We start from the raw sequence: 16,613 nt of genomic DNA, 5'->3' as shown, positions 1-16,613 counted from the left end.
GTTCTGTACTGGTTATTCTGTAATTTAGAGCATTATAAAATACAATTATTACATCATATATTCTCTTTTGCCCTCTCTTTGCCTCTTCCCTGGAAGTATTGCTGTCTAGGGGCAACAAATACACAACTACTGCCAGGAGCCTATTCTTGCATAGAACTGAATTAGAAAATAAACAACAAACTTGGACTGTATCACATCTCCATTGAATGATATGTTCAATTGACATCCATGTATCCAGGTTGTCATTCTGCATCTAGCAATCAGAAGTAAGAACTCCAGTAGAGGTGGATGCCCTCTACTGTCCTGGCTGGCACTAATGTTGTTTATTTTCATAGAAAGAGTACAATTGAATAATAAAAGATGTTAATGTTGTGTGCATTCTTACCAAATATGCTCTGCTTATTACTAGCATCAAAATTTATAAAGATGTTCATTCTTCAAGACAAGATCTGGAACTAATTCTGTATTGTGAGCTTCATTTGCAATCATTTTCATTTAAAATTAAGAGTATTACTGAAATGATTAATTATTTTTAAGAGACCAGAAGTATCATCTTGATAAAACCTCTTAAGATTACTGGGCCTTGTGAGGAATAATTGTCCACCACATTACAAAAAGGCTCTGTTTATCAAGATTGCGCACATACACAAATGTAGGTCAGTAGTAGACAGCAAAATCAGAAGATTTGATGTGCACCAATTAAATCTCTTATATAGTCAAAGGACATTGAGTTCTTAATCAAGGCTGTATTTAGTGGGAATGTTGACTTGGCACAGTTGAGTTTCCAAAATCATATGCTTGTTGTGTATTTTCATGCATTTATCCTCCTGGCCTATATCTCAGTGAATTCACTTTTTGAGTTTATCCTCTTAACTGCACAAAAAAAATGTTTCAATAAGTGCCTTGTATTCATTTTATACTTTGGTGTAGAATAACTTCCCTTGAAAGAAATGAACCCTGCACAATAGTACAATTGAATACGTGGATTTTGAGAAAGTAAACAGAATCAGTGAAGAATGAAAGGAAAGACTTCCAGAGATCAGAGCCTTCTCAACGGTAAGGTCTGTATTAATGTTGTGGCATTAGGTGGGAAGGCAGACATGAGGTGGGGGCCTGAAATTAAATAGATGCAAAGGGGGCTGGAGATGGATAACGAAGGACTTGAGATATTAAGTAATGGAGGAAGTCATCAATTAGGGCTGAATGAGGACAGGGAGGAACATGTAAGAAGAGGAGGATATTAAATGGGGAAATAGGGTTGTAGCTTTGTGTTTAAGCGACGGACAATATTTTATGGAAAATGGAGCTGAGTGTGTAGCAGGCATTCATTATCAAAATAGATAAGATGCAGAGGTGAATCTATTAAGATGAACAGCACATCAAGGTTAAGTGATGTGGAGGATGGAATTGGCAGTGAAATTTTGTTAGGTGCAAAGTATTAATTTTAAACTTCACACTTCCCAGTGCCCATGTTGCAAAAAAAAATCTTATTTGCTTTTTACTATCAAACAGGTTTGAAAATGCAGAGGTAAAATATAGAGGACCCAATGTAAAGGAGGATATAATCAATAAAACAAAGAATTGCAGCTGCTGTAGATCTGTAAGCAAAACAGAAATTGATGAAGGGTCACTAGACTCAAAATGTTAACGCTGCTTTCTCCCCACAGATGCTGCCATATCTACTGAGTTTTTCCAGCAATATCTGTTTTTTGTGTGAGAATATAATCAACTTTGCTTAAAGCTCCAGAGCAGTGAACCAGAGCAATAAAGAACAGTGTATCAGGGCTGCAGACTTCGAATTTAATTTGACCAGAAAGGGATGTAGCAAAAACTAGATTTTGGAACTCAAATTGGAAATTGTTAAAGATGAGTTCAAGGAATATTGGAGGTAAATAGTACTGCAAAGAATTTGGAATTTAAAAGGTGCATTTTGAGGACTTGGGTTAGAATGTGAGTTTGGAAAGGGAGGAGAAAATGAGCAGAGAATTGTTCCACATAACAATGAACAATGACTAGGAAAGATACCTGAGCTTTTCAGAAAGCAGTGGAGAAAGGCTCAAAGATGCAGAGGTTTCCCAATGTAATAATGTTTGAAGATGGTAATGGAAATGAATAGGAAAGAAAGTGCTGATATGGGGCTGTGGTGAGATTTTTTTGTGAAGAGAAAACCAGTCATAGAGAAGGTATAAGAAACAGATTTTTGAGACTGAAATGTCCATAAGTTCTGAGTACTTAGTGATAGACATGAAGTGAAAGGGATACGTTCCATGTTTACATAACTCTAATCTATTGTATTGTGTCATATTGCTAGAAGGATTTTGTTATCATTATCTCAGGTTGATAATCACAGCTACGTACACTTTAGATCTTGAGGGCAAAATTTGTGTCAGCATGTTTTATTGATCACAACTTAAAAATAAAGCAACTTTGACTTTAATTTAATAACAAATACTCAGCTTTACAAAGTTAATAGGAGAAAGTGAGGACTGCAGATGCTGGAGATCAGAGTTGAAAAGTGGGGCATTTGCAAAGCGCAGCCGGTCAGGCAACATCTGAGGAGCAGGAGAGTCGATGTTTCGGGCGTAAGCCCCTTCATCAGAAATGTGCTGATTCCTGATGAAGGGCTTACGCCTGAAATGTCGACTCTCCTGCTCCTCGGATGCTGCCTGACATGTTGTACTTTTCCAGTGCCACAATAATCAACTCTACATAGTTAATGCCAATAATCACTTCCTAATTTTGATGTATATTGCAAAATACAGCTTAGGAATTAAGCTAATGTGATTTTTTACATGTACTAACATAACAGATAAAGTAAGGACTATGCTATTAACTTGTTGTTCTGCATACATTACTTTGTTTTACATTGCAGTATTTTTGTATGACCATAATATCAGTTATGCTAGGTACAAGATCATTATGGTTTGTACATTCCATGGAAGGTAACAGGGATGTTGGTCTCCACTTCTGCCCTGGCTATTTCATGGAGATCCTTGGCATCAAGAATCAAAAGGAAAGCAGGTTTTTGACCCGAACCTGGGCTTACAACCGAAGTCAGTAACACACCTGTTAACAAAAATTAAATAGTATTTTATAATAATATTTTCTTCTTAATTCAAACAATCTTTCATTGACTCAGCCTAGTATTTAACACTACTTCCACAAATTACTCACCTGCCCGTATTCATATGTGAAATCTAAGGCCCCATACAGGAAATCACATTCATACTGTTCAGACACAGCTCTGCACAGAGTTAACATGCTAAATGAGCTATCAAGATTTTTGACTAATTTTTATTCCCTCTTTGGAAAAAAAAGGAAAGATTTGGAAAGTATGAGATTCTACAAAGATTCATTCAGGAGTATAGATGAGAAGACTTCTGCAAAAGTTCCTATACCTGTGTGCCTTATCATACTTCAGCTAAGACTCTGATAATTGGAAATCTATTGTCATGCTCGAGAGGTTCTAAACTGAATTACTGAAATTCCACACAGAGAGCAGTTTGTAAAACATTACACTTATTCAAATCCAGAGACTTTAAGTTCAGATTGACGGAGTGTGTTACTGGGGAGTTAACTAATTAGAACTGAACAGCCCACCAGTCCTCTTAAGATTTCCATATTTTTCCCAATCAGAATTGCTCTGTCTGCTCGGCTATTGGTGTGCAGGATTATTTGGAGCCAAAAAGGAAGAATCCTGGGTTACAATGACAAATTCAACCTGATGTCCCTGCTTGTTTGATATGGGGAGAGCAGACTAGAATCTTCTAATATCATTCAAAATGTTGATGATAAACTGCAAAGCAAGCACCATGCTGTTGATTGATCTAATATTAATATTATACCATCATCTTCATCCATTGCATCTGGATGTGGAACAAAGATTGGTTCTGATGGATATGTATCTGGTTCCTGCCATAACCAGTGCTCTTTGGTTTTCACGTTTAACTTGTATATCTGCATGACAGAAAAATAGACATCAGTGGAAGCAAGTTCATTTTAGTCGAATGGTTAAAATTTCAACCACACTCATTAGTTTTTTTACCTTGTCTGGAATAAAGTGATTCAATCCCAGTCCATAAGCATATGTGTAGTCCTTTCCACTGAATTTCTGATAGTTAATTTGAGGAAATTCAAATGCTGTAATGTAGAAAATATTTTAATGCGAATTTTAAGAAGTCTCTCAAAGTGACTTGTCAGAATTATTTGCACGTCCTTTTATTAAAAGTGCATGTCACCTTGCCGAGGCCCTGAAAAGAGCACTTCTGGTTCCAGCCAAATTGTTCCATCTTGCCGAACTGTAGCAGTGGCAGTTGTGGTGTCAAGAGACACCAAATTTTTGCCATGTTCAACCTAAATAAGACATTGTAAGAAATGCACAATCTGATATAGTATTAACTGAGAAATCTTCATTTCAAGGTTTCTTAATAATGTTTACAGGTCTAAAGTTCTGTAAGAGCAATTTTGGTTGAACTACAGGTAACATCCTTGGAGAAAATGCATTGAGTGAGTGGTGGCATGTTGGCCTTTTCAAGGAAGTACAGGGACCTTACAAATGGAAGCTAAACCCAGTGAACAGTTTGGAATCCAAAGAGGTACTAATTTAAAATAAAATAAAACTTTGCATGGGAGCCAACTGATCTAGTATAGGGTCAGGGGTTAGGTGGGTGTCTCCACCTCTCCAAGGACAGGCAGTGACTACGTTCCTATCAGAATGGAGTAAACAGTGTAATGTAACCATAATGGTTTGTAAGTGGGGACCTAATTCTTTCTTAATACATGACTATAGACTGCTACCTTGAAACTAAATCATGTGAATTTGGATCACAATTTTTTCAGATCACAAAGGCCATTCTATAAATAAACACACATCATCAGGGAAATGAAAAGACACTCTCTTCATTCAGGTAAAAACATTTGGATTTTGGTGACAATACGGTAATGTTGTCGAAGCTTTTTATCATCTTGTACTTATCAGGCCAAACATAAAAATGCCAAATTTCAAACAACCAAAGCAAGTTATCCTATAGGAGAAAAAGGTACAAATTGGTTGACAAGTCACCTCTAATTGTCTAAGACATTGCCTTTTAGATAATAGTGGGAAATAAGAGATTCCCCAAGCATCTGGTTAATTAAAAAAAAGCATAAGATTTAAACTGTTGCTTTTGTTTGCAGAAAACAGGTTCTTGAGCTTGAATATTTGTAATTTCTGGCAAGTGAAAATGAGCCATGTTACAAGCTCGACTAATTACCGTAATTTTAGTTTGTTGATGTAGCTGTTAAATCATAAAGGATTGTTCAGTAACTACTGGCCAAATGGGGAGTCATATTTAACAGTAGATTCTTTGGGCATAGTTAACGTGAGCTGAGTGACTACAGTTTGCGCTCTTATCTATGTATTTGTACTCTAGAAACATGCTGTTTGATTTAGGTCAGGAAATCATTAGCTAACATACCTGGCATCAGACCATCATTGAAATTCATAAACTACATTGCTCAGTTGTGTGCAAGGTAGAACACTGCCTTTATATGGTATGTATATAATGCATATATTATACGTCAAAACCATTTTACTGTCCTCTATTTAGCTATAAGATTCTATGAGCTCTAACCTTAGCCTATTTTTTCATATGTAGGTTTATTTTAATCCCTTTGAAGGTGTAATTGATTTTAAGGATTATTTCACCGAAAGTAACTACTTCACATTTAGTCTTGGTGTGTGTGTGTCAGTGACCTATTCAACATGGAGGTTTTCACAATGATAAGTCATTCTTGCCTCAGCCAAAACCCAAATACTCTGAAGTCAGTATTCTTATGGTAAACAATTGGCTACATGTACTGAGTGCAAAGTACTTCAGCCATGGGATGGAGTAGGGCCTGCATTCTTCTTGCCTCTCTTCCCACCCCCCCTTGAGATCTTCGATCTGAGGAAGGTAAGCAGCAATGTAGGGAACTCTCAAAAGTTTAAATACTATGTTTGCCTACAACTATTCCACCTTCAGGTTTCAGGCTTCCAGTGCATTGCTTTGCTGTTTCAATTCCAAGTACATATTCCTACTATGGTGTTGGTCTGTGCTTGAGATGTGGAAGGGCCCTGAAAATTTCAAAGATTCCAAGGCCCCAGAAACAATATGCCATTCCCACATAATATATATAATATATATACACATATACAAGACACCAAACACAGGTTCCATGAACTCCACCTTTGATAGGTATTAATGTAAGCAAATACAACATTGGATAAAGCTCTGCAATCCATACCTTTCAGTTGCTCACTTCCTAAATGTCCATAAAGAAGGAACTATTTTTGATTTTCCGCTTTTTGATATTTAGGCTGACTATTAGCACTTAAATTGTCACCAAAATTATTTAAACTGAAATTAGATTTTGAACTTTCCTGCTTTACATAGGTCAATATCAGCTAAATGAGTGACCTAGAAACTTCCATTTACACACATTATAATTCAAGAATAATTATCTGGAAGTATTCTAGTTTGACCAAATGTCTTTCAATTTGGTTTTATTTTTTAAAAAGGAATATTAATGGGAGTCAGTCCAAATTTTTTTACATTAAGTATTAGCCTGTTGACTTCCATTCATAGCTTTATGTCAGAATCATAGAATCCCTACAGTGTGGTAGCAGGCCATTCAGCCTGACCCTCCTAGGAGCATCCCACCCTGACCCACATCCTACCCTATCCCTGTAATGTGTATGGCTAGCCCACCTAGCCTGCATATCTGTGGACACTATGGGCAAGTTAGCACGTCCAATCCACCCAACCCGCACATCTTTGAATTGTCAGAGGAAACTGGAGCACTCAGAGGGTACCCACACAAACACTGAGAGAATGAGCAAACTCCACACAGACAGCCACCCAAGACTGGAATCCAACATGGGTCCCTGGTGCTGTGAGGTAGTAGGACTAACCACTAAGCCACAGTGCCGCCCCAAAGCTTTAAGGAAAGCAGAAAATGCTGGAAATATACACCAAGTCTCAGCACCTTAAAAATATAGAAGATGGACAAATGTTTTGTTGTTAAAGTTTTTCCAGCATCTTAACTGTCTTCTGCATAACTGTTAAAAAGCCTGATGTACATCTCAATTTTATTGTCATATTTAAACTTTTCAGCACATCCTTTTCTCAAGTTAGCCCAATTCTTGCTCTTTTAGTGTATTAATGCCTTGGTTCGATGACCAAAATGACAACAAAAGCCTGTCAAAATTCATTTTAATTATGGATATTACGGTCTAATGATACATCCATTTGTGATAGATTCAGACTGAGAAGATAAATGCTTTTTCTCCTTAATATTCTACAATAATGAAAACTCACATTGTTTATGTCCAATGGTAGAACGTATCTCCTAACTTCTGGGTGAGGAGCCTTCCTCGCATTCACTTTAAGTTCTTCCCAGTTTTCACGTAAATTGGCAAGCCACAGGTAATTATATATGAACTCAAACCTGCATCAGAAATAATGCATTATTCTTTACAGCAGTGCACAAAGAGATAGAAAGTAAAAACAAGTTGCTAAGATAATGTAACTGTAAAACTTATCTAATAGATTGTATACGGTACACTTGCAAATCATTTGGGCATTTAAGATTAGTAACAGACATGCTAATACTAGAAAATGTAGTGGTAGTAGAAGGTGCAATAATTAAAATCAATGGTATATATGGTGAGAATTTATTTCTCCACAGTTACAAAATGGGAAGACGGTGAGTGAAAAGTTGACTTTTAACATGGAGGTTGGATTTGGGGTAGGGGTAGAGTGAGGGAGTGGTGGTGTAGGCAAAACTTTGCCATTGACCTGGACATAAAACATGGGACATATGCTATTAAGGGCCTCTTCACTGAATTCATAGTTCAGGCTGAAAAAAAAGCTGAAGTTGTAATGGCTGAACCATTGGAGAAGCCATGATCTAGCTCATTGCAAAGAGGAGAAAATTTACAGTTTGCGGTGCGTTGGAGAAGGCAAAATGAAAAAAAAAGACTGTCCCTGTGCTGTGATGCCGAGACATTCAATACCAGTTTTCAAAATCATGACTGGTTTTGTTTGATAAAATAAATACAGAGAAACTGTTTGCAGTGGCAGAAAGTTAAGGTGGGAGAAAGTGAGGACTGCAGATGCTGGAGATTAAAGTCGAAAGTGTGGTGCTGGAAGAGCACAGCAGGTCAGGCAGCATCCGAGGAGCAGGATTGAGGAAACTGTTGAAATCCACATTTATCCCGTGTGATTGCAGGGTTCAAAAGTGGAATATGAGGCATTCCTCCTCCAGATGTCAGGTGGTAACGATTTGGTGGTGGAGGAGGCCCTGGGTCTGCATGTCCTTGGAGTGGAGGTGGAGTTGAAGTGTTCAGCCACGGGGCAGTGGGGTTGGTGGGTACGGGTGTCCCAGAGACGTTCTCTGAAACGATATGCAAGAAAAGTTAAGGTGTCCAGATGGAATACATTTAAGGTAATGGACAAAAGGACCAGAGGCACCAAGACAAATATTTCTTGATTCGTGATCTGTTTTGCACTGCTTGAAAGGGTGCTAACCACAGATTCAACAGCAGTATTCAGAAGAGAGGTGGAAAACATTTGATACGAAAATGTTACATGAGTATGGGGAAAGAGCATGGGAATGGGATTTATTGGATAAGACTACAACGGATCGGATATACTAAATATCTTAATGATGGTTTGCATCATTCTGTGATTTATGATATGATTGGATAGCTTGCAAATACTCATTTTCTGGGCTCACACATAAACATGGCCAGGAGTGAGAAATCAAAGCCTATCCAATGATTGTGCTCTCCGTTATGAATCAACACCAACAGTATTGGTAAAAAGATTTGGAAAGGTGGAGTTTAACATAAATTAAAGTCAAAATAGACTTTTTTTTGCAACAACTCCAGATAATTAATTTAGATACCTACCCTTTCCAGGAGCATACATCAACAATAATAAAGCCACTATCTTCATAAGTGTTAATATGATGGAAAATATTAAATGCTGAAGTTCTGTAATTTATATTATAGTATTCACCAGTCTTCTTGTTTGCAACATGGAACCATGTCTGTAAAACATAAACTCTTATGACAAACTGTAATTCTTCTAGGTTCTGTTCAAAAATAACTATATTGTCAGGACAATATGGTCAGGAGGTCATAAACATTGTGTGGGCATAATGATGTGGAGAATAGGATCGACTTAAAATGAAACTAAGAAAGAAAAAGGAGAGATTAGGAGAAATTACACTCCTTAAAGAATTGCAGCTAGTTCAGAACAGTCCTGATAAAATGTCACAATTTGAAACATTAACTCTGTTTCCGTCTCCGCAGAAAAGTATCAATCATAATTCAAAATCCTACAGCAGTCAAATGTTTGTTTTTCCACATGATGAATAGTTACTTACTCCCATGGAATCATTTGATTCAAAGCAATCCATATAGGTAGTACTTCGAACGGTCCATGATGAGAGAAATTTCCACAGGTTAATTTTGACCGGTTGCTCCACAAATACAATGTAGTTTTCACACAAACCAAAACTGTTTGGAGAAAGATGATTTCCAGTCACAACTAATAATGAATTCAAAAACAACTTGATACGTTTAACATAAAAGGATATTATAAGTCACTTCACTGTCTCATTCTCATCTCACCAGTAAAACCTTGGGTCGAAAATTGGACAATATTTCCCCCACATTTTCCCAACTAACTCATCATTTCGCACCTCATTCACTGGGAAAATTCTGCCTCAAGTATCAGATTTTTCTGAACTATTTTTATCGAATAAAATCACTGCAAAAATCTCTATTGATAAACCTACACTCAAAATTTGATTTTATTCAATTCACTGTAATTGCTCGCAATTTGGTTCTCTAAAAGCATCAGGATTATTCAATAAAATTACTCCTCTGTCAAGAAAAGTCAATACAAACCTGTGTACATAGGATGGTTTGAATCTGTCACTACATGGAAACTGGACAACCACTTCCATTTTTTTCAATGGGTCTTTCCTATCTGTAATTACAAGTAGTTAAATGTGGGCTATGCAAGAATTATGAACAATTAAAACTTTAATTTCATAATCAGAGCATTCTTACAGGATATTTATTTGATTATGCAAGACTCACCGAGGAAGTCAACCTGTATGTTCCCCAACAGGAAACCCTGGATGAATCAGGACATACAGAGCCTGCTAAAAACCAGGCGTGAGGCCTTCAAGTCAGGAGACCCACTTAAATATAAGGAATCCAAGTATGACCTTTGCAGAGCCATTAAGACAGCCAAAGACCAATACCTATCCAAACTACAGACCCAGATAGACACCCGGCAACTATGGCAAGGACTGAATGACATCATAAAGGGTGGTACGTGTATGGAATGAGCTGCCAGAGGATGTGGTGGAGGCTGGTACAATTGCAACATTTAAGAGGCATTTGGATAAGTATATAATGGGACGGGTTTGGAGGGATATGGGTCGGGTGCTGGCAGGTGGGACTAGATTGGGTTGGGATATCTGATCGGCATGGACAGGTTGGACCGAAGGGTCAGTTTCCATGCTGTACATCTCTATGACTCTATAAATTCCAAAAAGAGACAGTGCAAGATAGCAGACGATGGCACATTCCTCCCAGATTGTTTCAACTCTTTCTACACTTGCTTTGAGTAGAATTTCAGCAGAGAGGTAACACCTATTCCGACAAGTCTTGACAAACCTATCCCAACAGTCACTGCATCAGAGGTCAGATCAGTTTTCCTTCATGTGAATACAAGGAAAGTAATGGGACCAGACGGAGTACCAGACCGTGCACTCGGAGCACGCGCAGATCAACTGGCAGAGGTCTTCTCAGACATCGTCAACCTCTTCCTGCAGCAGGCCATTCTCTCTGCCTATTTCAAGAGGGCCAACGTCATCCCTATGCCTAAGAAGGCTAATGCAGCATGTCTCAATGACTACCACCAGTGGCACTAACTTCAGTGGTCATGAAGTGTATTGGAAGGCTGGTCATGGCATTAATCAACTCCAGCCTCCCCAGTACTCTTGACGCACCCCAATTTGCCTATTGGACCAATAGATCCATGTCAGATGCCATATCACTTGCCCTTCACTCTTCCATAGAACATCTTGACACCAAGAACAGCTACGTAAGAATCCTACTCATTGACTACAGTTCAGCCTTCAACACTATTATCCCCTTGAGACTGATTACTAAACTTAGTGATCTTGGACTAAGCCCCGCTCTCTGCAACTGGATCCTGAGTTTCCTGACCCACAGGCCATAAATCAGTGAAGATTGGGGACAATATTTCATTCTCATTAACACTCAACACTGGAGCTACCCAGCAGTGCGTACTCAGCCCCCTACTGTACTCACTGTATACCCATGACTGCATTGCCAAATACCAGACTAATGCCATTTACAGGTTTGCTGATGACACCACAATAGTTGGTCGAATTCAGATGGCGACGAAACAGACTACAGATTGGAGGTGAAAGACCTGGGAAAATGGTGCACTGAGAACAACCTAACTCTCAATGAGGGCAAAACTAAGGAACTCATTATTGACATTTCAGTGGGATGTTGCTCATATCCCCTTACATATTAACAGCACAGAGGTGGAACGAGTGGATAGTGTCAAGCTCCTGGGAGTGGTCATCCACAACAAGCTTTCTTGGACTCTTCATGTGGATGCACTGGTTACAAAGGCCCAACAACATCTCTTCTTCCTCAGGCAGCTGAGAAAATTTGGCATGATGGCGAATACTCTTGCCAACTTCTTTAGGTGCGCCATCGAGAGCATTTTGTCTGGATGTATCACTACCTGGTATGACAACTGTACTATTCAAGTTCAGAGACGGTTACAGAGAGTGGTGAACTCGGCCTGGACAATCACAAAGGCCAACCTCCCATCTATAGAATCCATTTACCAGGCCCGCTGTCAAGGAAAGGGCGCCAGCATTCTCAAAGATCCGTCCCACCCTGGCAATGCTTTTCTACAACCTCTACCATCGGGGAGAAGGTACAGAAGCCTGAACACATGCACCAGCCGGTTTTGAAACAGTTTCTACCCTATTGTTGTTACAATACTGAATGGACTCACAAACTCTTAACATTCGCCTGTACCTGTGTTTTTGTTTTGCCGCTGTTTATCTATTATTTATTAATCTATGCTATTTAACTCTGTGATCAGACTGGAGGCCTGTGACCAGTGGAGTGCCACAAGGATTGGTGCTGGGTCCTCTACTTTTTGTCATTTACATAAATGATTTGGATGCGAGCATAAGAGGTATAGTTAGTAAGTTTGCAGATGACACCAAAATTGGACGCGTGTGGACAAGGAGGAGGTTACAACCTCAGATTACAATAGGATCTGGACCAGATGGGCCAATGGGCTAAGAAGTGGCAGATGGAGTTTAATTCAGATAAATGTGAGGTGCTGCATTTTGGAAAAGCAAATCTTAGCAGGACATATACACTTAATGGTAAGGTCCTAGAGAGTGTTGCTGAACAAAGAGACCTTGGAGTGCAGGTTCATAGCTCCTTGAAAGTGGAGTCGCAGGTGGATAGGATAGTGAAGAAGGTTTTTGGTATGCTTTCCTTTATTGGTCAGAGTATTGAGTACAGGAGTTGGGAGGTCATGTTGCAGCTCTACTGGACATTGATTAGGCCACTATTGTAATATTGCGTGCAATTCTGGGAGAGGGGAAAGATATAAAAGAGACCTAAGGGGCAACCTTTTCACACAGAGGGTGGTTTGTGTATGGAATGAGCTGCCAGAGGATGTGGTGGAGGCTGGTCCAATTGCAACATTTAAGAGGCATTTGGATGGGTATATGAATAGGAAGGGTTTGGAGGGATATGGGCGAGGTGTTGGCAGGTGGGACTAGATTGGGTTGGGATATCTGGTCGGCATGGATGAGTTGGACCGAAGGGTCTGTTTCCATGTTATATATCTCTATGACTCTGTCTGTCTATATTGCTCTCAAGAAAGCTTTTCACTGTGCCTCGGTACATCTGACAACAAAAATGCAATTTAACTCAATTCAATTCAATTCACAAAGTTCATTGTGAATCACTCTCCTCTTTGATAATAAATTTTAATGTTAGGAATTGAACTCATATAGATAAGCAGCTGATGGCCTAATGGTTATATCATTAGACTAGTTTATGGTTTTGGGTAAATAAGTTCAAATCCCACCGTGGCCAGCAAGTATAATTTAAATTCAATTAATAAAATCTGGAATCTAAAGCAAATCTGGAATTTAAAGCAAATCTTAAGAATGGTGCCCATGAAACAATTATTGGTTCACTAATACCCTTTAGGAAAGGAAATCCATCATCTTTACCCTGTCTGATTTACATGCAACTCTAGATCCACAGCAGCTGGACTGACTCTTCTCTGTCCCCAGTAATAATCTAGCACATCACCCAATTCAAGAGCCATACGGGTTAGGCAACAAAGCCCAAAAGATACTAACTTCCCATGAAAAAATAAAGAAAACAATATGCACAGTTACCAGGCATGAAAGCTGCCAATCAACTCAACACATCTATCCCTAATTTTACCTTTTAAATTTACATACCTGCTGACAGAATTCAGGAAATCCTGTTGTGAAACTAGCTTCTAGGATTCTGTGGTAAGAGTGGTTCGCAGAGAATTCTTCTAACAAAATTGAAATTTCAATCATCTTAAGTGTATTTACAGCTGGCTGTAACTTCTGTACTGCTATCCTTGACCTTATAAAAATTTGAATTCTGCCATTAAATACAGAATTACAAAGTTCTGCTCCAGTAATTTGTAATATGCCAAGCTCAACAAATATTTTCCTTAGCTACTACAAATAATTATTAAGAAGTGCTCTAGTGAAGCAATAACACTAACAGCTTTGCAATTGAAGTATTAGTACTGTATATTAAGACACTGGTTTTCTTGCAGTGGTCTATCAGTTTGATTCCACAGACAAATGTATTCACATAACAAGTGAAAAGGTCACTCAACAGCGTGCATACACCCAATACCCTACTTTAACTCTACATTGTTGCAATTACATTTGCCTGGTCAATGCATTTTATTCTAAATTTGAAAAACGTAATAGTTTTAATAAGAACTCACTGAGATAGGTTGAGGATAATCCATGCCCAAAAGCCTGCTCTGAAAACTCTGCTCCCATTTGGAACACTGAGAAATTCTCCCACAACAACTGAGACAATCCACAACATTATAAAACAATCACAAGATTTTAAATAATCCAAAAAAAAAAGTCAAATCATCTTATTTCCAAATGTCAAAGGATCCTTTAAAATTTTGGAATCTGGATCCCAATCAGGATCTGCATCTTCGCTTAAAACTAGTCAGTTCTTTTTTTAGATTCATTCTTTGTCTAATTTTTGAGATATATCATTTATAACCAAATGGACAGGCAACTTCAGTGACAGAGTTAATGAATAATTTCAAGCAAATTTATTTTAACTTCAAGAACATTGTAAAATAATAAAACACAACATATTTTATTTGGAAAATATCTTTAGCATAATAACACAAGATATGCAGGAGGGTGTAAACAGCAGAAGAGATGAGGCGAGGTGGAGTTGGACAATGTCTTGTGAGTGGAAATAAGCAGGTTTAATGATGCAGATATAAAAGTTTATTTCTGGGTCAAATATAACATGTTTATGAGCAGATAGGCTCATCTCAGGGAGGGTATGACGTCTATGGTTAGGGAATTAAGTGTGTTAGGGGACTAAGCGCACTTCGTCTCTAAATCTTCAAACCATTTTGCAAGTTGTGAATAAAATAAGCTAATTGAAATAGATTCTTATGATGGATAAGTCTCACTGGATCTGTGCAGATGTGATTGGTGAGAAGTAGCTAGTATATTTCTGAACCTAAAAGTCTGAAGAGATAGATTTCTTGACATCTGGACCTGAAAACCAAGCATTGTCACACTGAAGGTCAACAATTACCTTTTCAGTCACAGTGCAGTTGTCATTGAGGAAAAGAGTCAATACTTTCAAAAGCACCATCTGTCCTTTCCTGCATTGACCAACTGCATACCTGGAACTGGAGGCAGCAGTTGCAGCATTGGGTCGCTCATCAAATGCAAGTTCCTAGCTTTAGGAATGGGAATTAGTAAAACGTTCAGGAAAATATGAGAAAAAAAAGCTCTATGACTTGTGTGGAACAGTGATAGTGTCCCTACCTCTGAACCAGAAGCTCCAGATTTCAATCCCAGGCCAAGATTTCATGGTCTCGGAAGGTGTGGGTCTGCTAGAAATAGGCCATGTTGTCAGTTTGTGACATCAGTCAATGGGCAATGCTTATTTGATTTTTAAAAAAGTTCAGGGGCTCTGTGATGCAGTGGTAGTGTTCCTACCTCTGAGACCCTAGGCCCATGTTCTCGACCCACCTACTGCAGAGATGTATAATAACATCTCTGAACAGGTTGATTAAAAATTATTTCACATGAAATGTTCCGAGGGCCCTTGTAGTGCAGTGGTAGTATTCCTACTTCAAATGATCCGAGTTCAAGTCTCAATTACTCCAGTGGTATTTCGTAGCACATCTGAACAGGTTGATTAAAAAAATGAAATCTTTCAATTCTGTATTCAAATTTTTTGATGAATTATTTGGTTTTATTTGCAGCAGTTTTTTTTATTTGCTCATGGGATGTGGACATTACTTGTGACCATCTGTCTATTGAAGGACTAATATACGAGTCGTTCTAGTTATATAAACAGTCTAAAAGTTCTAGTGTTGTTTTGAAGGCCAGAAATAAATATTAATATAATGAAATAACAAATCTGATCTGTTTAAACATTCATCATTTTCAGTCAGTGCTGTAAAGTAACAGTGCGATGACTGCAGCAATGAAAAATATTGGTGTACATTTATTTCATCGTCAATCCTCTCCAGACGAAGACTTTGATTAATTTTTGTAGCTGGAATAATTTTACTAAATGTTTATGATTTACCTGATTGCAGTGGGGGTATTCTGATAATATTGTAAGCAAAAGAAAATCTTTTCCCAAAGCAATTGCCGATATTGTAGACAGTTCCATCATGCTCAATATGAGGGTGAGCAGTTGCACCATTGATTACACAGTAGTTGCAAAGATCCACCTGCATCAAAATAAAATTACATTGCCAAATATGAACTAAAATTTTACTTGATTAGTTATACAAATTCATAGTTTCTTAATGTATAATGAGATCTTTAGTACACCTTCATAGTCTCCTCAACTTGATAAATTTGGAGAGATTTTCTTCTAGTTCTGAGGCCTACCAATGCACTATAGTACTGTCTTAGTGTGAGAATAGTGGAAAATTAAGGCCACAATTAACCTTACAATATATAGAGTCATAGAGATGTACAGCATGGAAACAGACCCTTCAGTCCAACCCGTCCATGCCGACCAGATATCCCAACTCAATCTAGTCCCACCTGCCAGCACCCGGCCCATATCCCTCCAAACCCTTCCTATTCATATACCCATCCAAATGCCTCTTAAATGTTGCAATTGTACCAGTCTCCACCACATCCTCTGGCAGTTCATTCCATACACATACCACCCTCTGCGTGAAAAGGTTGCCCCTTAGGTCTCTTTTATA

General features: G+C 38.3%; 1 protein-coding gene across 1 annotated transcript in view; it reads right to left on the bottom strand.

Annotated features, from left to right (window-relative positions):
* Positions 1–2,659: 2,659 nt before the first annotated feature.
* LOC122554402 (retinoid isomerohydrolase-like) overlaps positions 2,660–16,613 on the bottom strand; it is a 46,286-nt gene continuing 32,332 nt past the window's right edge. Inside the window, exons 6-14 of the mRNA XM_043699368.1 lie at positions 15,977–16,124; positions 9,938–10,019; positions 9,412–9,544; positions 8,933–9,072; positions 7,338–7,467; positions 4,239–4,353; positions 4,046–4,140; positions 3,846–3,957; positions 2,660–3,066 (exon numbers count right to left, since the gene is read on the bottom strand). Coding sequence (XP_043555303.1) covers positions 2,918–3,066; positions 3,846–3,957; positions 4,046–4,140; positions 4,239–4,353; positions 7,338–7,467; positions 8,933–9,072; positions 9,412–9,544; positions 9,938–10,019; positions 15,977–16,124 — 1,104 coding nt within the window. The 3' untranslated portion in view covers positions 2,660–2,917. The remainder of the gene's footprint in view (positions 3,067–3,845; positions 3,958–4,045; positions 4,141–4,238; positions 4,354–7,337; positions 7,468–8,932; positions 9,073–9,411; positions 9,545–9,937; positions 10,020–15,976; positions 16,125–16,613) is intronic.

This window comes from Chiloscyllium plagiosum, chromosome 11 (assembly GCF_004010195.1).
Source record: "Chiloscyllium plagiosum isolate BGI_BamShark_2017 chromosome 11, ASM401019v2, whole genome shotgun sequence".
Classification (NCBI taxonomy): domain Eukaryota; kingdom Metazoa; phylum Chordata; class Chondrichthyes; order Orectolobiformes; family Hemiscylliidae; genus Chiloscyllium; species Chiloscyllium plagiosum.
The sequence above is the reverse complement of the archived record's forward strand: the minus strand, read 5'-3'. Positions and strand labels throughout refer to the sequence as shown.